The following is a 22,985-nucleotide window of genomic DNA, read 5'->3' on the forward strand; positions in this document are numbered from 1 at the left end:
CATAGGAGGAAAAGAAGGACGATTATTTTAAGGACTAACTCCTTAACAACTCTGAAAAGAAGTTTATAAAATTAAAGCTTTTTGCTTTATACTTGTGAGAAAGGAGTTGCCCACCTTTGAAGACACTGCAGCAGGAAGAAGGTTAAATGAAGGAAACCAGATTTCTTCAGAAAGTACATTAGAACCATAATTAGGATGCTCTGGCTTGAGCATACTACTACCCAATATCACAGATACTGTAATAGTTTACAACAATCAGCATGAAAACAAACCAGGGAAATCAAGATGACATCTGTCTGGCTACATAGGGCCTAATAAGACCCAATAAACAGTCAACCACCACTGAACCCGAATTTACTTTTAGTATACAATGTTTGCAGGAATAGGGAAAAACTGGATTTGAGATGACTAGATTAGGCATTTGAGTGGGCTTTGTCCAAGAGTGTTATGCCGGCTTGAAGAAGGCTGGAGAACTGAGAAAGCAAAACCTGACATTCTGTTAAATCCTGTAGAGTGATTCCTAAAGTCTGGTGCAAAGTGAAATGCTGAGCCAAGGTCCAAAGAAGAAGGGGTATTAGAGCAGCATAGAAAAAACAATCCTTGAGTAGAATATCAGAAGAGATTGTTCAGAGACATCTTCCTTTTATTCACAATAATAAGTTCAGTCACTTGCATCCCATCGCGCTTGCACCCCATAAAATTGATGATTGAGAGAAGAAAGAAGAAACCAGAGCACATCCAAAATATTTGGTGGTGAGGGACAACGCATAGGTGAAATATGGAGTCTGGAGTTCCACTCTTACAGTTTAAAGGGAGAGAAAAAAAGCAAGAAAGCTGTAGGTATGACCAGAGTTGGGCTGGCTGATAGATTTGTGGCATCAACTTTCATAGTATCAGGGGCTAATTTGTGTGATTGTTCAGACAGTGGTTCAACACTGGTTCAGACAATACCATCTAACCCACACTCACTTTTTGAATACAAATGTGTTGTTGAAATGTGGGTCATTGTATTTGTCTGAACCCAGCTGTACAAACAAGGCATGACTTGTTAACCAAGAACAAGCCATGAAAAGAACCCGTGGTTTGTTGTTGAGTTGTGAACCACGGGTTGTTGCCATAGCTGTTTACCATGGCTTGTTATATTGGCTGGTTTCAGACAAGATCATACTCCATGTTGCAACAAAAATTCACAGTTCAATGACAGCCCACACTCCAGTTGTTTGAATCCAGTCTGCATTATGCTAATTCTTCCACAATAGCTTACTTCTTAAGCTATTTTTATGACAAACTTTCTGGTTCTTGCAGTTACAAACCCAAATGCTAAGAACAGTAGCTTAACCCACCCACCCCATTTCCCCTCCTCCTCCATGATACTTTTTTCTTGGCAGTCATTTTTGACTACACCAGTATGAAATTGTACAGCTCTGAATTACCATCAAAGCTGAAGTCACCAGACCCTCTCTCACCAAAAAGGAAACTGAAATAGCAACCTGCCCCCTCCCATTTTTCCTGCACCTGCAGAACTCTACTGGAGAGTGCATTATGTGCTTACACTGTGCACGCAGACACAAATGCACATACAGCTAGTGACCTTTGGAAGCCCTCCCACATCTTTCACAATTTGAGCACTGTGCATTTATGGATGAAACTCCATCATGTTATCAACATGGTGGATACTGTACTGTGTTCATTAGCATATGCCCCTAGAGCAACTACTGCATTTTGAAAAAATGACAACACTGCAGTGCACTGCACGCAAGAGGGTCTCTAGTACAGATATTCCCTCAGCATCCAAGAATTGATAGATCATGCATGGAAAAAACCCCTAACTCCAAGTATGTGTTATCAGTCTTGCCTTTTGCAGAGAGAGGGGTAGAAAAAGAAGAAAAAAAGGAGGAGGAAAGAGAGAGAGCTTTAGATACACATCTAATTCCAGGTTTGTAAAAGTGACTTTTAATTTAGCCCTCAGCTTACTGAGGTGCAAACTCTGATTCTCAACAAGAGCTCAAAATTCTCAAATAGGGGTACAACAACCTGTTACTCAATTAAACCAGTGTGCTCATTAAATAAACAGTTAAAATTGAATGAAATGATTTGCTGAACACCCTGTAGCCTTTCAAGTCACTGGTATTCTTGCTATCAGGATGCAATGCCTCAAAGTCAAATTTTACATACTTTACCAACTCACACAAAAGTTCTTCCTCTTAAAAAAAAGAAAAGGGCAAGGCATGTCCCTCAGATATTACATTTTGAAGCCACCGAGACTTTTTCCAACACAAAGTTTTATATGCAAGTCTCAGGAGACACTGTAACTTTCCATGATATTTATGGCAGCATTCACATCCACTTGAAATGCTTTTACAACCGGCACTGATGTGTTCTTTATTTTTTGCTAAAATACTCAACACACATTATGCAAGTATTAAGTTCCGTGTCCTATTCTATTTTTCCTTTATTGAAGGATTTTAATTACATAGAACCACAGTGGCTTTGAAAGTAAATTTAATCCATACAGTTTTCAAAATAGAAAAGACTTCACAGCCTCAGTCGAACTGGTCATACTGCCTGGAAAGAAGAAGGATCGAATGAAATTGACAGGATGCCAGAATGTCTTTCATCTCCATAGTGCTTGCTAATATGACATGTATAAAGAAGGAGTGCAGAACGTCTTTCAGCCAAGGGCCAAATTCCACTCTGGGGAAGTCCTTGGGGACTGTATTCCAGTGGTGGGTGGGACTGGTGATTTTTCCTCTGAGGGGGCAGCAAATTTCAGCTTAATGTGCTTAAGTAGCAAAGCTTTAGAAAAGGCAATTCAAACCATTTTAACAGAAAGAAAACTGCACAAAGCCAGGAATTCACCAAACTTTCAGTGGTTGGAAGAAAAGGAATGTGGGCCACCTGGGGAAGTCCAAAGAGTTGGACTGCAACACCAGGCGGGCTCAATTTGGTGGCTAAGCCTCCAATTCTGCATCCTTGGTCTAACATCTGGTTCGTATGACCATTCACTGCATAGCAGTTGCCATTATCAATCCCATATATTGGAATTATAAAATAGTTAATGTAAATAGAAGTTTAGGGTTACTGTTATTGCAAATGCGGTTTCCAAATACAGACACAAGCAAGTTTATTGCATGAAAACTACCAGTTAATCTGTTTCTGTGAATTGCTCCTTGGTTCTCAGTTTACAGAATGGATGAGATTCCCAATCTGAAACTATTCTGAGTAAAAGCAGGGTTTCCAGATGGATGGATCCTAGCACTAACAATTAAGAGGAACTGTACAGCTATGGATCTCTCTCTCCTTAACATACTTCTTTGTGGTAAGAAGAACAACTGGAAGAAGAAATAAGAAAACAAGGGACAGTTATCAATAGAAGCCAGCATTATCCAGGAACCACCCCTCTGACACAGCAAATTTCAGTGAATGAGATGGGATGATAGCACAATAAAAACACAATCTGAAAGTAGCCCTGATTTGTCTCAACCCACGGTGTGAACAGACCCTTACTCACGCAAGACATGAGCTGTGGCTTGCAGATTTTAACATCTCTGGCTTCAGTGCTTAATTTCTTAAGAAACAGTGCCAAGTCAAGGTCAGCCAAAGACAGAACCTGGAAGCTAAGCTCTGGCTCAAAGGAAGGTGATAGCCTTGAGCAAAATGTAATGGGAGCCTCCTGTTCTTACATTTTTACCATCATTGAACTGAGCAGGAGTTGAGAATTACTTACATTGTAAGATAAATAATAACAGCCTATATTTTAATCATAATCATAATAAGATCAGTAATAGGTAGCCCTTCATAATTTCACTGAAAAAACATCCAAACTGTTGAGGCATTCTACCTACAAATGAAAGAAATGGAAAACTTGAACACTTAATACATTGTTGTATTCATACACATATGGTACTTGTTAAGTGTAGAAAATAAGCTACTCATACCTATGAGGGATGTCTGAAGCTTGGTGTCATCACTGTCAAGGAGGCATGTGGCACTGGACGTCAAGAAGGGAAAATAAATTGGTGGCACAAGTGTTGAACTGAGCCAAGTTGCACCGTCCTATTTTATATTAAAGAAAAAGGCAAATTCCTGTTAGAGGGGAGCCAAGTTTTATCCAACTCCAGTTCAAACAAGCTAGACTGGAGTCGGCAACCTTAAACACTCAAAGAGTCATTTGGACCTGTTTTCCACAGAAAAGAAAACACCAGGAGCCACAAAACTCTTTTGACATCTAAAATGAAGATAACACTGCATATATAGTTTCTTACCTTTATCCTATGTATAAAAAAACTATAGTGTGTTGTATTTATGAAATCAATGAATGATTCTTTTATATAATCTCCATCTGTGAACGGCTTCCCGTGCCTGACTATTTCCTGAGCGGTCACAAAACTAGCATATGTAGTTGAATTTGCAGACTTAATCCACTTCTTGAGATGATTTTTGCTCAGATCAACCTTCCGCATCAGTTCCGAAATGGCTTTTTTCTCTCATCTCCATCCGGATATTTTTCAGCAAAGGCTGTGTATTTATTCTGGAAATGTCTTACAACATTCGACTTCTTGTTGTTTGCCAATTTCTCACCACATATTAAGCATACTGGTAAACCAGTCTTGTCAGCAGTGAAAGCAAATGAATCTGCCCACATACCATTAAACATTTTGTTTTCTTCTGAAACGTTTCTTTTCTTGGATTTATCCATGGTTGGCCTATCAGGGGTCGAAAAGCTCAATAAATTGTGTGCTGGCAGGTGTCGCACATTGGCGGTTGTGACGCATATTTTGAGCGCCAGGGAGCCACAGCAGAGGGATGAAAGAGCCACATGAGGCTCCAGAGCTGCTGGTTGCTGACCCCTGAGCTAGACCCTCAGATCCATCCTAGCATACAACTGTCCCTTCTTAAATAATTCACTTAACCTTTTCTGCACCATTTGTCAAGAACAGATTCACATTGTAGAACAAATACCACCTTTAGATGTGACCATCAATACCAGACACAGGCAATGGGGGTTATTCTCATGTAATGTCAGGAAGTCATGGATTAATTATTCCACAACTTGCCATGGCGTGAGGTGAGTTACACAGCCATTCTGAAAATTAGCCTGATTGAGTGATCAGTGATTGCTGTTATGCCCAAACTCAGACATTACAGATTAATCATGGATTAAACAACCCACAGTTAACCCAACTACTAATTTTATATTAATTATGGAATATTTAATCAACAATTAGCATATAGTGTCTGGGTTTGAACATTATATATCAATCCTTCATCCTCTGTTGCGGGATGAATACTCAAAATGGCTGTGAAATGTGTCCGGCACACAACATGGCAAACTGTGGGTTACTTAAACCATGTTTTTCCTCTGTTGTATGCAAACCATTCTTAGTCTGTTACAAAAACGAAGTTCGTGGCACCTTAAATACCCACAGAGTTATTATAGCGTACGTTTTTGTCAACCAGAACCAACTTTGTTAGATGGATGAATTGTTGCCAGATACACATATACATGACGAAAGGAATGCCAGCTTTACCTATGTGCACACGTGTACACACAAGAGTGAAATGGTAAAACAGCGGGCCAAAGGTCATAGTTGCAAAAGGTACCAGATGGCATTTTTCTAGGAAATGTCACCACTATTCAAACCAAATTATTCAAACAGCAGCAGCAACTACATGGATCTAGATTCATGTGTTGGTGACTTTCAGGTCACATTATTGTAAAGCAAGTGTGGGCAGGAAGATGTCCGGATGTTTTCAACTTCAAGCATTCCTGATTATTGGCCAGTGCTGGATTTGACTTTTGAGGCCACAAATAGACTGCAGTCCTGATTATTAGACCAAAATCTCTCTCTTGTATGAACATTCTTAAGATCAACAAATGCAACTTGGCTAGAAATTCCCTCTTTGGTGGAAGACCCTGCTTTTCATAAAGGCCAAAATAGCCTTCCATGAAGGAGAGAATCTCTAGCCAAGTTTCATTTGTTGATCTTAGGGATGTTCCTGTAAGAGGGTGCTGTAGGCTCGATTTTCCGGAGTGCCTTCCCGTGGTGTAATGGTGTCAGGATTCACTAGGTTAGTCAAAGCACCAGGGTTTATACTAGCAGGGGCTATGCCAGAATTGTTACCCCCTCCCCACTCGCACTTCCCTATTCCCTCTGAGTTTAGCAGCAATCCTCACAGTAGTTGGGGTGGGGGACTGATTTTTCTAGCAGCAATATGTTATTGAGATGTATCCCAGCCACAAATACAACAGACAGATACAAAGACTAGGAGAATTGCCACAGTGAGTCCCCTACACTTCAAAAGGTATATCTGAGCTTTATCCAGAAAATTTTCTCACATTTGATGGCATTTTGGCCTCACCACAGACCATTCTATCCTCAGTACCCATGTGCATGCCAGCTGAGAATACATTCCATGCACGAGACAAAAACTTGCACCTCAAATTGGTTTGCCTTTAATCTGTAACGCAACTGATGCTCCAATAATCAAGGGCAACTAATCACAACTTACAACCAAAACAACTCAAAATACCTTGAAGCCTATGGAATACACCTAATACCGACTGAATGATCTGGTTCACTCTAACTAGAAAAGTAAATTTACAGCTTTCATCAGAGTGAAGCCTTCTGCCAGGCAGTTAAGACAGAGCAGGAGGAACAGTGGAAGGGATTTCATTCCTGCCTCTGCTAAAATGCACAAATTCTGGCAGATGGCCCTCTGAACCTGTTTAGCTGGCTTACAGCACATTGGGCAAGGCCTGGAAGAGAAAGACTTTCTGCAGTGGCTAAGAAAGGGGTGGGGGTGGGGGTGGGGAGATGGCCTAATGGTAGATTCCTTCTACCAAGTCATAGGAATACTACAGTTTAGGAGGGCAAATACATCCAATGCCCACTGGGATGTTTTTCTAGACAGTATAGGATTTATCTGCTCAGATCTCAAATAAGCAAAATAGATTTACAATAATGGAAAGAACAGTTTTATCTATAAGTGGAGACAGTTACTAACTCTTTAGCTCAGGGGTCCCCAATCTTGGGTGCCTGCACTCCCAAGGGGTACAATATGGCATTTCTGGGGGCATGACAAAGTGAACAGCTGCATCGTGATTTGCCAGAACTAATAAAGTCTTTATTATTATTTTGTTTGCATTTGGGTTCAGTTCTCTTTGGTCAAGCAAGCCAAAATCTAGGAATTGCCTGAATCCACAGGAAGGCTTGTGGATAGTAATCTGCAAGAAAGTTCCAGGTTTTGACAAAATCACAAATGAGAAGCACAAACAAAGTCATTGAATTTTATATTCACAATTAGTATTGATTTTACTGATTATAGTTTTTTCTAACTGCTCACTTCATATTTGAATGTTATGCACTGAGTTAAAAGCTTAATTGTTTTAGTTCAATTTGTTCACCCACAGGAGTGTATGTGGTTCAATTTGTGGTTCAAAAATTAGAAATCTGACTTGTCATCTTCAAATGTGATATTACTTTTGGAGGGAGTCCAAACATAAATCAAATATTTTCTAGGAGTGCAGGGCATAGGAAAGGTTGGGAACCACTGCTTCAGCTGAATTGGACTGCACAATTAATGCAGTTCCACTAACAGAGGTATTCAGAACACTGTTTGATCCAGTTTTACGATTTCAGTTATTGAGGCCTGATGACATAGATAAGGTGATTGGTCAAGTCTGACCCACCACCTGTATGCCTGACCCTTGCCCATTATGATTTATTATCAGAATCAAGGCATTTGTATTTGGGCCCAGGAGGCTAAAAGGTAATCTTCTGGGGTCTTTCTCCAGGATCCCCCTCCAAAGGAAGAAAAGAAGGTGCCCACCAGGAGAAAGTCCTTCTTGGTTGTGGCACTCCCACTATGGAACAAGCTCTCCAAAGAGGTGAGCCTGGCATCTACCCTCTATTCTTTTCAGCACCAGGTGAAAACTGTTTTATTTTCCCAGAATTTTAACAATTAACCTTTTAGTCTTAGTTTTAATATCCCATTTTATTCTGTATGGCTGCTGTACCTCTGTACCAATCTGATTGCAACTGCTGCAGTTTTATAGTTTTACTGTCATATTGTTTTATGATCTTATATGTGGGGTGGTTGTTGCTGTTGTTGTTGGCCTTTGTTTTATGTTTATAGGTTTTTAGCTTTTAACTTTGTTAACTGCCCAAAGAGCCCTTGGCTACTGGGTGGTATAAAAATAAATAAATAAATAAAATACTATATCCACCTCCTTATACTCAGTGAGGATGACATTGCAAACACCCTCTCTGAGCGCCCCCCCCCCCTTGAAGTAGTAAATATCCTTCATGTGCAGAGCAAAGAGGCTTCCAATATTGTTTCATGACAATATCTAGGTGACTATTTTGGTCTTCTACAACAAAGAAAAAGGAGAAGTGGGATGATATGTATAAATAGGTATTGTTTTCACACTCTGCTCCATTCCCATGTTGAGGACAGAGGTAGGCTCAACAGATGAGATTAGCACTATTGCTGACTCAAAATGTCAGTTGAATGTCTGAGAAACTCCTGGGTCAAAGGCCAGGAGAACAGTCTTAAAGGAATACTTGCAGTATTTTAGCTTGTCATCTATTAGAAACTAATGGATTAGAAATTACCTTTGAATACTGTTTTATGGAAAAGTAAAAAAGTATCATATTAAACACATCCAGAACTGATGCAATGCATTGTAATTTAGTCTAAATTTTGTACTTTTCACTAAACATGTAGCAGACAATGTATTTATTTATTTTTTCAAGCAAGGGAGTCCTTTGCCAAAATACATTAATTTATATAGAGGCAAAGCACAAAGCAAACTGAAAAGATAACTTGAGGGAGCCATCCGTAAAAGAGCATGTAGCTTGGCCAGCTGCCCATGGGTTTGGACACTGGATAATACTACTGGGATTACGATGAAAATGTTAAAATAGTTATCCCACATTGCTTATTTTTAGTGGCATCAACTCTAGTTCATCCAAGAGTTCTTTGACCAAAGGCCTGTTTATACAAAATTTAGGCTGTTTGCATGTCCAATCACTGGGTTCACCTTGTCCCAGCACAGTTGGTATGTACTGGCTGCAGAACTCATTAGGAACGCTTCTGCCCACACGCTTGTCCACTTGCTCTACAAGCAGTGTGGGATGATGCGCTCCAGTTCTTCAGTCTTCGTCAAAGTGTGCTTCTCTACTGGAGATGAAGAAAATGGTTTATTCCACAACAGAAGTGCAACGTGAACTCAACCCAAAAATACACTTTCTGATAGAATTGATGCTTCCAGCTCAAAGCAAATGAAAGAATATGACTTCATGCCGTTCTGAAGTTTGTTCCAGGAAACTTCTGGTGTTTCAGCTTGTGCTATTTGGCTAATTTCAGTGTCAAAGAGTGGGAAAATAAATCAGGAAAGATGAATGGAACTATCTGAAGGAAAGACCTAGACCTGTTGGGCTTGTAGTACTCAAACTCGTCATGGTAGAATTATTTCCTGCAGTCACTGAATCTTGACAAAAAGCATTGATACAGGAAGGAGATGCCACTGAAGCAGCGTAACCTTCCTGCAGGCAATTGCTCATGAATCATATACATATCTCTAGCAGCTGAAATATTCTTCATACACAGAGAGTTTGGTCAGTTTCTATTTCTGCTGCATAATATATTCTTCGACAGGAAAAAAAAACCCCAGAGATTAATCCAATACAGCAATGAAAAATCTGACAACTTTGTTCAAAACACTACTGGATTTCAGCTCCCTGTTTACATCTTGGCATGGTTATTCTCTTTTCCAAAATTTCAAGACTAGTTTCACTTAATAGAACAGCTTCAGATTTGTGTAAACTCGATGAAGCTTCACAAATTGAGGTTCTTGCCCAGTGGCTAGAGACCCAAAAGCTACATAGACCACTACTAACTCCTCAGTACCTAATCAACCATGCCATTTCTGATATTGTGGTTCTGGATGCTGCCTTGCTTGAAGCACAGGAGAGGGTTTTGGTGTTCAAAAAAAGAAAAAAAAAACCCTAGAACTTATACAAAAGTTCCTTGGAACAGATTGTAGACAATTGCTTACTGAGAAGAAAAGGAAAGGAGGCATCAATCCAGTGGCCCCAATGCCTTTTGAGGAAAACCTTCCTTGGGACACTAGGTGGTAAAATAGAGTTGGCACTTCAAGTACTGCTTTGCAAATCCTTTTTGTTGGAACTGATTGGACCGGTAGGATGAGCTGAGATGCAGGAAAGTGTGAAAAGCAGCCTGAGAGCAGCTCAGTTGATGAGCTTATGTTCAGCAGCTTCAAAGAAGCCTGCCAAAATCTTGTTGGTCTTGCATGTCACCTAGCCCTACAAGGTGGTAGTTGTAATACTACCTTCCAGCTGGCTTCAAGGTTGGTGCTGGTGTGCAGCAGAGAGCTGGCACCCCCTGTGGCAATCTGCCATGGTAGTGGCACAGGATACGGTGGCACAGCCTTGCTACCCGAGGCACTACTTTGAGCTCTTTACATAGCCAGGGGACTACAAAAGTCTGTGGTTTACTTTACATTTAGCTCAGGCTTCAGAACACCTTCCACCCCCATAATCACAATAAACTTAAGGCAGCATCTCTATATCCACTTACCTGGAAATTAGCCCCTCCAAACTCAGCAGAGACAGTGAAGTCACACAAAAAGGGTGACTTCAAACCCTACCACCCCCCATGCTCACCCATTTCAGGATTTGGGTTTTGAAGATCCCGGCGATACTATACTCTTAAACATGGTTTAGCAGAAAGCAGATCCTATTCAATGGTTTGTTTGTCCTGCAGCATGAAGTACATAAAGGCAACCTATATGACCTGTGGCTCTTGCTGCTGGTGGAATTTTGCCCTAATATGATTTGACTTCTCCAGTGAAACTTCCTGTCCAAGAAAGGGATGGCAATAAGCTATTGTCAAAATCTTGTGTCAGTTAAAGAATGTAATTGCCATAGTAACAAAGTGTAGGCATTTAAACAGAGCAGCAGACTTTTTATAGCATCTTCTTGGTTGTCAAACTGGCATGTGCTTTTATGTTCAGAACAGATACAAAATAGCAGTGGTGGGTGGATAGTATTCTTCCTGAAAAACCCTGTGCTGCAGTAAATGATGAAAAGAACTTGGGAAGACAGACATAAAGACACACAAATTCAGATTCACAATAGTGATGATGGAGGGTGTTTTGAAAGCACTATTATCCAACCATCCCTTTTATTACTGCAGGGCTGGATACAGGGTAATGATTAACAGAATTAACCATTAAGTCCCATTCAAGGCTCAAGCTTAATAAAAGAGCTCATAAAATGTTCAGGCCAATCACTCTCTAGCTCAGCCTCCAACCTGTAATAAAGGAATCATATTACTGGACACTCCTGGAATACCTTACAGGTTTGTTAAGATTGTCAGGTCAGTGAATGAGAATCATACAAATACTGTATATGATTACTGTTCATAAGAAACTGGTGAAGCAGAAACAAGTTTGCTGCCTTCTCTTCCACACATGCAATCAATATTGGCCAAGTAATACAATTGCATATGGTACTAGCATAATAACAGACAGTGTTTACTATCATCTTGCTTCAAGGAAAAATCAGTACCCTCTTTACTTTTTTTAGTCAGAGGGTAAATAATATCACAACTGTTCAACTGAAGTCATTTGTAAGCAAGCGGGCATGCTTAGGATGCGGCAGGATTAAATGGGATCGTGGTAAGTCCTGCCAGGAGCAAATATGAGTTTAGCTATTCCACAAAATGGCGTTTCTGAACCAGTTCCAAAACAAACCAAAACAAAAAAAAATTGCATAGGTTTTCCTCAGATGTTCTTGGGCCTCATTTAGCATTCTTTTTGGATTATGCATCAACTTTGTATTCAATCGGATAGCTTTCTGAAGTTTGTTTTACCATCATCATATTACATCTAACAAACAGGAAAAAAAGAGTTATATCTAACACAAACCACCAGGCTCTGTATCAGACCACAAGAGATCCTGTCTGCCAATATCTGACTAAGCAAAATGGGTCTAGTTGTTTTCCCTTGCGTTAATGCCGTTACAGTGAGCAAGGCATTCTACAAGACTCACTGTTACTTGCCCATATTTTGAAATATAAACCCAATCATGTTTCTTTCGATAACCAATGTGTATTTCGTACTTCAAACATATTGCAACACTGGTCCCCAAATTCTATTCTAAGTTGGGATTTTGTACAAAACAAATCCCTTTTGGGAAAGGTTTTTGTAGTATATATTGGGACTAGATAGCAAATAGGAGTATGAACAATGGCATCCTTCTGGAATGCACTATATCTTCCTATCAAGATGGAAGCATAAACCAATCTCACAAGGAAAGCTGAAGATGATAGTTAGAGCACCTTGAATTTGGTCAGGCCAGGGGGACTTCACCTCAGCTGTACATGTATGCACTATCAGAATCTGTCCAAAAATTGTTTGAAACTAATACTGAGCCTGCCCACTTGTCTTCTGCTCAGCCTGTATTGTAAACCTATTACATGATTTACTGTTCAAATAACTCCCATGTGCTTCCTCTGGATAAAAAAGTTAATGTTATACAAAGCTGTCCCGCTACATGAGAAAGTCAGAAGTGCAAAGCAATACCAGAAATGCCTGCTGAACACTAGCTAGATTGACTTGAACTGGATCATTGAAACAGCACTCCATTAGGCAAATACACGCTTGGCGGGAAAACATCACTGGAAAACACATTATGCATTTGATACCTATTAAACCCAGGACACACACAAACTTGTACTGACTTTTATTCTACTGCATTTGGGGTTTTTCACACACCACTTTACCAGGGCTTCTATTTTCCAATTCTTTGAGGGATTAAGATGAGTTCCTTCACGTGTGTGTTGTTTCTCCCCACCCCACTCTGCCTGAGGTTCTTTCTCTGCCTTTCCATGTGTTCCATTACATGACCATTTGGCAAAGCTGGAATTGTACAAACACACGAGAGTCTCATTCTGATCCATTCTCCCATTCTCAAATAGTATTCTAGTTTCTTTGCTCTGAAAAAAAAGTGGTGGAAATTGTTACAAAGAACAGGAAAGGCCCTGGTAGAGGATGGTATCATGTCAATCACCTGTGAACTACTGTGGGTGAGCAATCAGAAGCAAGCACCAAATACCTCATGCAGAAAAATTCTTAAGAGAGGGCCTCGTTGTATCTGCGTGTGAAATTTCTGATCCTTCAGCATAGCTCAAAGCATGAAAAATTAGGGGCCTTCCTGACAGAGGGCAACAAGCACTAGCAATCAAAGGGCATAAGAATAGCCATGCTGCATCAGGCCATTGAAAGTCCACCCGGTCCAGCACTCCATACACAAGGTTACAAACCAGCTGCACACAGGATCCCTCAAACAAGTGGGTGCAGGACCTTCTCCTGCCCAAGCTCCTCAGCAACTGGTGCATGCAGGAATGCCACCTCTGATAAAGGAGGAAGCACACAGCCAGCAAGGCTAGTAGCCACTGACAGCTTCCTCCTCCATGAATTTGCCCAACCCCTTTTAATACCATCCAAATTGGTGGCCATCACTCTTCCCATGGCAGCAAATTCCATAGTTTAACAAGTTTTGTGGAGAAGAAGTGCTTCCTTTTATTGGTCCTAAACCTCCCACCAATCAGCTACATGGGATGACCCTGAGCTCTAGTGTTATGAGAGCAAGAGAAAACTGTGTCCCTCTCAATTTTGCCCAAAACTATGCATAATTCTTAACACGTCTACCATGCCCCATTACTTGCCTTTTTTTCTAAGCTAAACTAACAGCATTGTGCAGCTGTTCCATCTTTTTCTCTTTAGCAAATTAGAAAATTTGGAAAGGAAAAAGATGGAAGAAACAATTAGGAAACACCAGACAGTCAAGAGTAGAATATATTATTATCTGGACCTCCCCCTGCCCAACTTCCATGAATGAATCAGGGAAGTGTTGCCATAAAACCTTATCCAGAAACACACTTACTCTGAAACTATTCCTTCATCTTGCAAGAATTCATGGCAATCTAGCTGTGTAGACAGAACTTCTACATGCAAGTGTCTTTATTGTCTTCCCTATCTTTCTATTTTTGAACAAGACAGCCATTCGCATCCAATGTTTGTAGAGAGAAGCCTTTACAGAATTCCCATCAGAACTTGCCAAGAACATTTGCCAAATTAATAATTTTAATCTGCTCCCAGAGTCAGTCTCCCTGCCCTTGGGAAAACATTGCTTATTAGAGCTGCCTCCAAGTCACACTAGCAATGACAATGGAAACCTTTACCAGATTATAGCAAGGACAAGTTAGAATTATGAAGTGGCAGGAGGAAGGCACTTTGCACAGTGAAACATTATAAATAGAAGTGGGCAGTACTTCCTGAAATCATTGCTACTTCTTTTGGTACATTTCACAACTGAACATTGGCTCAGACACAGGGATACAGTTGTAAAGTAAGAGCTGCCTGGAAGCCATGTCAACAATGGAAAATAGGTCCCAAAACCTTTTTAAAAGAAACAATAATAGAATACCTCCTGCTTAGATAGCTCTTTCTCAAGGATTATACAGACCAGATATTTAAAAGCTGGAAGCCTCTCAGAAGAACAGGGGTGGGCATGATTCTATGCACTACAATTACAGCGCTCCAGAGACCTCATGCTATGTATGATTCAGCCATCAGCAGATGCATCCATGGACTTGCTACAGCTGAGTTGAGGCAAGCCACTCAAACATCAACCAGGAATGGGGGGGGGGGGGAGTCTATTTAACTACTTTCTGGGATGATGTATGTGAATGATATGCAAATGCTATCATTTATACTGAATCATGGCGGGGTGGAGGAACGTGAGGCTTCACACAGTTACATAAGCAGCACAGATGGGAACACAGATGTAAAGCATGTGCGGCTTGAAATAGACAGTGGCGAAATTGCAGAGGCTAGGAGAGCAGCATGTGGGTAAGTGCCATTACATGACAAAAGTGTTTTTATTCATGTTTAAGGACCTTGGCTAGGATTTTAGGATTCTTATGATGACTTAGCCAAGCCATGGAAGAACTCTATTGCATAACAACTCATTAAGTCTATTTCAGGCTTTGTGAATTTTGCTGTACCATGCCTTCCATCCACATGCTATTTTTACTGTCATTCGAAGGGACGTGTTTACCCTTCAAAACAGAAACAGGATGTATCTTTAATTCACACACACACACACACACACACCCTTCTTCAGTTCTTCAAAATATTTTAACTGTAAATGTCTTTTGTCAAGTACTTGGATAATTACTCCCCATAACATTACAAACTGTTAATTTGTTTCCATTTCCTTATTCACAATCAGAGTTATCCTGGTATACAAAATCAGTACTCACTTTTTTTTTGTTACAGTGAAACCTGTCACCACAGAAATTCAGAAGCAAATGTTACTCTACACATCTTCCCAATAGATTCTTGTATGTACAAGATAAAAACACTGTGTTTGTTTTTGGTGCACATTCATGCAATGTGGTTCCATGCAAAGATCCTTTAGCACTGCTAAGGCACTGCTGTTCTGTAATCAGCTAGAATTGAAATAGTGGCTCCCCATGTCAGTACAAAGCTTTAAGTATAATCTTCACAACTCAGTCCTGTTCAACAAAGGCTCTCTGGAATTTCAACTGAAATTCTTGCAATTTCTGCTTCTAATAATTTCCTGAGCAGAACCACATGCCATTAGTGATGATTTTTTCCTTAATTTGTCAAGGTTCTTTTGGAAAGAGTGCTCTTGCTATTTCCAATTAGAATACATTGGATAGTTATTCCATATTTTTCACCTTAATAGATTTTCAGTGGCAAGAAAAAAAAAAACTGAAGAAATTGGGAGACAACTCAGCAGGGTGATAAGTGTGAGATGGGAATGATGAAGAAGCAATAAAAACCATGTGCGGAAGTATCCATGGGTCCTGAAATAGCACTATTTTGTAATAAGAAAATGAAAGAGAATGAGTGAATATTAAAGACTGCTTGCCCTCCCAGAGAGCAGTGAAAAATGGAGGGACAATTCATCCCTAATGTTGTTGAGTGATGGACAGGTAGAAGTCACGCTGGTGGAAAAAGATTCTAAGTAAAGGCATGGTAATCCAGGAATACTTTGGACTACCATAAGCTTGGCCATTAAGGGAGAAGTGGGCAGAGCAGATTAGTTCTAAGCAAGTCTAAAGAGACAGAAGATTTGGATTTCTGGTAAATATAGGCATTCTGGCCTTCATGAGGGCAGGCAGTCCAGGAGCACCTCAGATACAGCCAGAGCATGGGCTGGTTTGACTCTTAAATATGTGTGTGCATAGAACAGAGCATTCTTTGGCTCTTTATCTCTAGGAGCCATGGCTCTGTTATTGTTCCATTACTTATCCTGCCTAAAGATCAAACAGAAAAGAATCTAGTGTAAAAAGAGTAGTTTCTTAGTTTTAAAAAGATATCAAAGTATATCTCCAAGGGCCTTAACACAATGTCTAAGCAGACATATACTTTCACAGTACCAATTGTTTAATTATATTAATGATTCATCCAACGAAGGTTCATATTCACATGCAGCATACATTTTAAAACTGTAGAATAATAACGTAGCTGATCACAGTACTTACTGTAAGTGTTAAATGCATCACCTACTCATCTTCAGAGACGTACAGTGTTTAATATTGAATTAACCCATTCCTTCAGAGAAATAAAATCAGGATGGTACCCAAGTGTCCAGAGCAAGTGGCAAATAGGGCAGAACTGCACAAACCAAGTATCCTCCTTTCAGAAAACAAGCTCCTGATTTCATTCTGCTACACACACACACACACACACACACACACCAGCAGCAGCAGCAGCAGCAGCAGCAGCAAGAGATTTCTAAATGTTTACATTAAAGTACAAGTTTCCTGCTCTCATCACAATGTTAGGCAAGATCTCTACCATAGTAGTATTTCAAAAAGAAAGGGGTATTTAGGAGTTGTTGGGCCCTGAATTTCTAGGATGCAAAAGTAGAAATGCTAGATATTCTGACTTTTAAAGTTCATAACTAGCTGAAATTCTTGGATGTAAAAGTATTAGGTAGAAATACAGTGTATTAGTGAGAAAATGGAAATGACTCAGTTCATATTGTGCAGTGAAAGATGCAGAAATAAGTTCTAGAACACTAGAAAGGACAGGAATTGTATGGATACACAGGAGCCACATAACTTGATACAGATGGTCAAGGTGCAGAAGACAGAATTTGTGACACCTTCAATATGGAGATAATGTATAATTCAGGTCACTTTGTACAAGCATAACTGCTGCATTCCAAAACTCACATTTTCTGCAGCAATTCATAATGTTTGACAATAACTACAAAAAATGTAACAGAGATACAGTAACTATTTTTATAAGCAAGAAAATGCATCTTTCTAGAATGCTGCTTCCTTGTTTTTATATTCCTCATAAACGGTCAATTCCACAATATTTTTTTTTTGTCATGCTGAACCAGACCCCCTTTGGCGAAGTCCAAGTTTGACTGCACGAATGTGGATAGGAACAACATGATCCTAAGTTTTCTGTTCATGGCAGCATGAAATGTACTTTATATACCAGCCGTTTACTTTGCATGGTGTAATTAACATACCCACAATGCATGCAAGGAAATTAATTTCAAAGAAGAATGACAAAGAAACCATTAGGCTGAAATTGTAAAATTGTACCAAGACATTCCCTTTGGACTTTAACAAAAATGACATGAAATTTAAGCAGTTCTTCAGGACCTGAGGAGCGCCCTATACTTTGAAAAGCAGGTAGGAACCATACCAAAGAAACGTCTTTTAAGAGGCTGCTTCCACAGGCAAGTACGCAATCCATCAAAGCAAGCAGTTCAGTTGTATACTCTGTTAAGTGACCATGTGGCAAAGAAGTTCTTACAATTCTAAGCTACTGTTACAGTGAGTTCATTTTACACATATTTGTTTATAAACAGAGCAGCAGCTAATCACCTCCAATTGTTAGCTAAATAATAGACCAGCTGCTAATGATTCTAAGTCAATTCTAAGCCAAGGACATGTTTACTGACAAAATTACGTTTGTTTCCTTAAACATCAGACTTCAGCAATGACTGGCATTGACCTATCTTTAGCTTGGTTGTGTGCTTTCAAAATAGTACAAAAGGAGCAGGAGAATTTAGTGAAGTCCGTTGCTTTGCAACTCCTGTTCGGGAAACTGCAAGCCAGCACAATTGATAACATTTCACCCAGGTCAACTATAACCATGAGGTACTGTACCTTTAAGGAGGAGAAAGGGCTCCGTTTAGGATCTTAGCTGGAGAAAGCTGTTTATTCTTGGTTTATGGAGATTACTTACCTAAAACTGAGCTATTCCTCGTCTTCCCCCTTCAGGAAAACCTCCCTCTCTCTCTTCTGCTCACTCTGGGAGCTTTTACCATTTAAGGTCAATGTGTTACATCTGGCTGCCTTAACTAAGCTAAAGCATTTTCTAAGTCAAGAGACCAAGCCGAGCTTCTAACATTAAAAAATGAGTTTTGGTTTTAAGTAACTCCTGAAAAACCCTCTCCTCTATCTCAGGGAATGTGAGTGAAAGGCTTCCCCTATTTCAGCACAAAGGCTGCGAACAGGAGGCATATTCCCCCATTAGCATTCACGCACAATTCAGAACTCATTACTTACTCATTTCTGAATAACTAAATTTTAAACGGGCAAGTAGGAAGCAGGCGAAATTGCAGGACTGAAGTGATATATTGTGCTAGCATTTCACAAAGGTGTAGACAGTAGCCAATGCAATTACTCTGGGATATTTCCCCCTCCCTCATGGCAAAGGAAGTGGAGAAGCCACTGGGTCCATGCAAACATTTAGAGAAAACTTTGGCCTAGTTCCAAATAAGGACTGTATCATACCCCAGTTACAGGGAACAAATGTAAACCATACTGAAGTTCTTGAAGGAAGAGTAAGATATAAATGTAAACTTATGTGGATGTTATTTAAATCTTGCACAGGAAGAAGAAAGGCAAGCACCAATTTTGTTTTCATGGAGCGCCTGAGTATGTACACAGACCTTGCCTGGGGCCCAGCTCTGCATCTCACATAGCATAAACCTCACTGGTGATTCCCAAGCTGTTTGTAGTATGCCAGGTGATTTATAAACCCTTTTTAGGGTTGCTGACAGCAAAGGAGGGTAGCTTACACGTTGCTGAAAAGAACAGAATTTTATCACTCAAGAAGAGGTCATAGATTTGCACAAGATGCGTGTGGGCTCATTTATTGGCATAGATATGGACTTATTAAATTATTATAAATAGCAATGCAATATGTCTTGTAGTGGGCAAGACTAAGAGTCCAGGAGACCTGTGTGGTCGCTCACTGTGCTGTCCAGGGGTTAACCACTGCCAGCCATCTGCAAGGCCCTTCCACATTTTCCCATCTTGTCATTCTTTATCTTTAAACTGGACATGGCTGGACAGCCCTTCAGACAGGATGGCTTCAAGTGGGATGGGCATATGGCCAACCAAATAGGAAGTAAAAATGAACAGGCTGGTTTCGTTTCCAGAATGTATTAGAATCTATACTCCATCACAATGGCAGCATTAGCTTTCTGGTGAATGCCATTCTGTGCCATAGACTGGACAGCATTTCGTCTCATAAGGACAGACTACACATATCTTATGGCTTATGCACACCTGCAAATCTGGGTGGATCACAGCAGCATGTATGCACACATGAAGTGGTATAAGCTCCAGAAAGTGTGGAAAGCAAATGGCAATTTCTCATGTAACAGAAACTGCAAAAGCACTAGGAACCTCCAGACTGGAAACACTCAGAGATGAAAGTGAAGTGGACAGAGCTTTGCCAGACTTACACAGTGAGTGCAAAGATGTATTTTTTTTCTTTAGCCAGTACATTTGTTTCTAGCACAGGGATAGCTCCTTTGCCTTGACAACCAGTCCAGTGTAACACTTAAAGAGTTGGAGTGAGACTTAAACAGCCATGTTCTAGTCCCCAATGAGCCATGAAGCTCACTGGGTGACTTTAGGCCAGTCACTGGTTCTCAGCCTAACGTACCTCACAGAGTTGTTGTGTGAATAAAATGAAGAGGAGGAGAGCCCCCTTGGGTTTTTTGCAGGAAAAAAACACAGAATATACACTAATAAAGTTCTGTGCTTACTCTAAGATTTCATCAGGCACAGACAGGGATAATTGATACATAGTATGTTGAATACTTTGTAGAATACTTGGTTTAATTAATACACAAAATGATGATATTGGATTCTATCTTTTAAGCCATGGGTGGGGAACCACAAGCCCGGAGGCCAAACACAGCCTTCGGGGAGTTCCTGAAGGGCCACAAACTTTACTTCTGACCCCACTGCCTTTTCTCCAGCCAACAATTGTTTTGTGGTGCATTTGGTGCATTTTGGTCCGTTCTGCCCCCTTTCCCTTTGGCCCTGCCCCTTCATTTGCAGCCTCATTCACCACTGGAATGCAGCCCCTGTCAAATTCTCCAAAATGGAATCATGAAAACAAGTCCATTTACTGCTCATGCCATTATGCAGAATCACTTCCTATCTCTTCTTTATGATCCCAGAGGAATGCAGAGAACATTCTAGCACAACCAAGAAGTGTATTTATATGCGTTTGGAATTTACTTTTGTGGGAAACCACCAGATTAATCTGTCACTGAGCACTCCATATCACTTCACACCAGGCAATGCTTTCTCCCATTTATTTATTGCTAAAAGTGCCCTCTTAAACATCCAGACCACTAAATATTGTGTTGCACTCTCCAGAAAGACTGCTTACAGAACAGGTGGGAGAGTCATCTATGGGAATTTGTCTAACTTTATTCCATAGTCTTCAGGCCAGACGCTCTGTCAGTTTAAATCATGGTAGCAAAAACAAAGTCTTTAAAAATCTTCACCACTAACAAATTTGCTATGGCATAAACTTGTATGGGCTAGATCCCACAAAAACTTTGTTAGTCTTTAATTTTTCACAGGCCTGATGACCAAAAGAAAGCTTTCCATGCATGCCTAGAAAATACACTCTCTAGCAATAAAGTGAACTCTGTAATGCAATCCTATTTTGAACATAAACAAATCTTGTTCTCAATCTACCCTGAGAAATTCTAAATTTATACATAACTTCTTGGTAGTGATAGATGTTATTCTTAGTCAAACTCGGCGGTCCAGGGACCACTCTTTTTTGTTTATTTGCAAGAGAATTTGCTCCCCAGGGAAGAAAGATTCCAGTATTAAACAACATGGTTAAACTACAAAGAAATTATCCCACAGCTCAACTGGCTGTTCATTCTGCAGTTAAGACTTTTGCAAGGCTAGTGTCATTAAAATGCCAGTTTTGTATTTGTTTTAAAAGAGGGCCCTAGTATGGGAATGCACCAAGCTAGGTTAAATCATTTCCTTTAAACCAGAATTAGCAGTTCAGTGGGCAGAATTCATCCTCTTGAATATAGTCTTATATACTTGAATAATGTGATATGTAAAAAGATGGTGGTGGTTCAGTAAGAATTAAATTTCCTTTTCTTTGCTCTCTGGAGCTGCTGGGACTCATCCTGAAAGTCTTGTTACCTCTGTGCAGCTGCCTAGAGCAATGGTTGCTGAACTGCAAGATGCCATACCTACTTATGCACCGAAACGACCTGAGGCCCTTGACTGACTCTGCCCATCTCTCTACTGGAGAGGACGGAGTATGAGAGGGCTTTCTGTCCAAACCCTGCCCAAGCAAACTACACTTCCTAAGTCCTGATGAGTTTATGCATCTTTTGGTTATTCTTTGATTCTGAGTTCCAGCTTGCTATTTAGGCCTGTCTTCTGGTTAGTCTCTTGGTCTTGGCTAGCTCTCTTGTCCTATTTCTGCTTAATCCTTTATCTCCTGGCACAACACATGGCCTCCAGCCCTGACACACTGGTACTGTTCATCTGTAATGACAGCATTCAAAAATGTGGGTTTCTGTGCTGTGTGCAATTCACTTGCAACTTTGAGCAGCAACCTACAAGTGCCATATTCACAGGTTGCTTTCATGAAGGCCAACATCCAAACCTAGACACTTGGGATTGTTTGTGGGTTAAAGACCCCATGGTTTGTTCTTGGGTTTACTTGGAGTAGTTTAATCCACAAAGAAGGCCATGTGCTTGGTTTCTGTAACAACTTACACATGACTTATTCATAGGTGCTTGCTGAAATGGCTCATGCACAGCACACATCCCCACAATTCATGGGTTAACTAATGGATAAAAATGTTTTAATAAATAAATAAATAAATAATAAATACTGAGTGCTGTCCTTATATCAGAACAAAGTCTCTCTCATGTTCACACAGCTTTCCATACTTAGTTGGGCTCTCCTCACTTAAGAATGCCTTTCTTGTAGATTTGGCATATATTAATTTAATGGCCTCCTTCATGGATCACTGCCTTGTCGTGGAGAAAGGGCTTGCGTAGTTCAATGAAGCTATGAGCTATGCCGTGCAGGGTCACCCAAGACGGACAGGTCATAGCAGAGAGCTCTGACAAAACGTGATCCACTGGAGAAGGAAATGGCAACCCACTCCAGTATCTTTGCCACGGAAACCCCATGGACAGTACCAAAACGCAAAAAGATATGACGCCGGAAGATGAGCCCCTCAGGTCAGAAGGTGTCCAATATGCTACTGGGGAAGAGCAGAGGACTAGTACTAGTAGCTCCAGAAAGAATGAAGTGACTGGGTCAAAGCTGAAAGGACACTCAGTTGCAGATGTATCTGGTGGTGAAAGGAGAGTCCGATGCTGCAAAGATCTATACTCCATAGGAACCTGGAATGCAAGATCCATGAATCAAGGCAAGCTGGATGTGGTCAAACAAGAGATGACAAGACTGAACATCGACATCTTAGGAGCAGTGAACTAAAATGGACAGGAATGGGTGAATTTAATTCAGATGTCCATCAGGTATACTACTGTGGGCAAGAATCCCTCAGAAGAAATGGAGTAGCCTTCATAGT

General features: G+C 40.4%; 1 protein-coding gene across 4 annotated transcripts in view; it reads right to left on the minus strand.

Moving 5' to 3' along the window:
• Nucleotides 1-22,985, minus strand: part of IRAG1 (inositol 1,4,5-triphosphate receptor associated 1) — a 93,822-nt gene that overhangs the window by 62,309 nt on the left and 8,528 nt on the right. For all 4 annotated transcript variants that reach the window (XM_044426136.1, XM_044426135.1, XM_044426134.1 and 1 more), the window contains exon 3: nt 3,939-4,056. In XM_044426136.1, coding sequence (XP_044282071.1) covers nt 3,939-4,056 — 118 coding nt within the window. The remainder of the gene's footprint in view (nt 1-3,938; nt 4,057-22,985) is intronic.

The sequence above is a fragment of the Varanus komodoensis genome, unplaced genomic scaffold (genome assembly GCF_004798865.1).
Source record: "Varanus komodoensis strain SLA01 unplaced genomic scaffold, ASM479886v1 scaffold16, whole genome shotgun sequence".
NCBI lineage: Eukaryota > Metazoa > Chordata > Lepidosauria > Squamata > Varanidae > Varanus > Varanus komodoensis.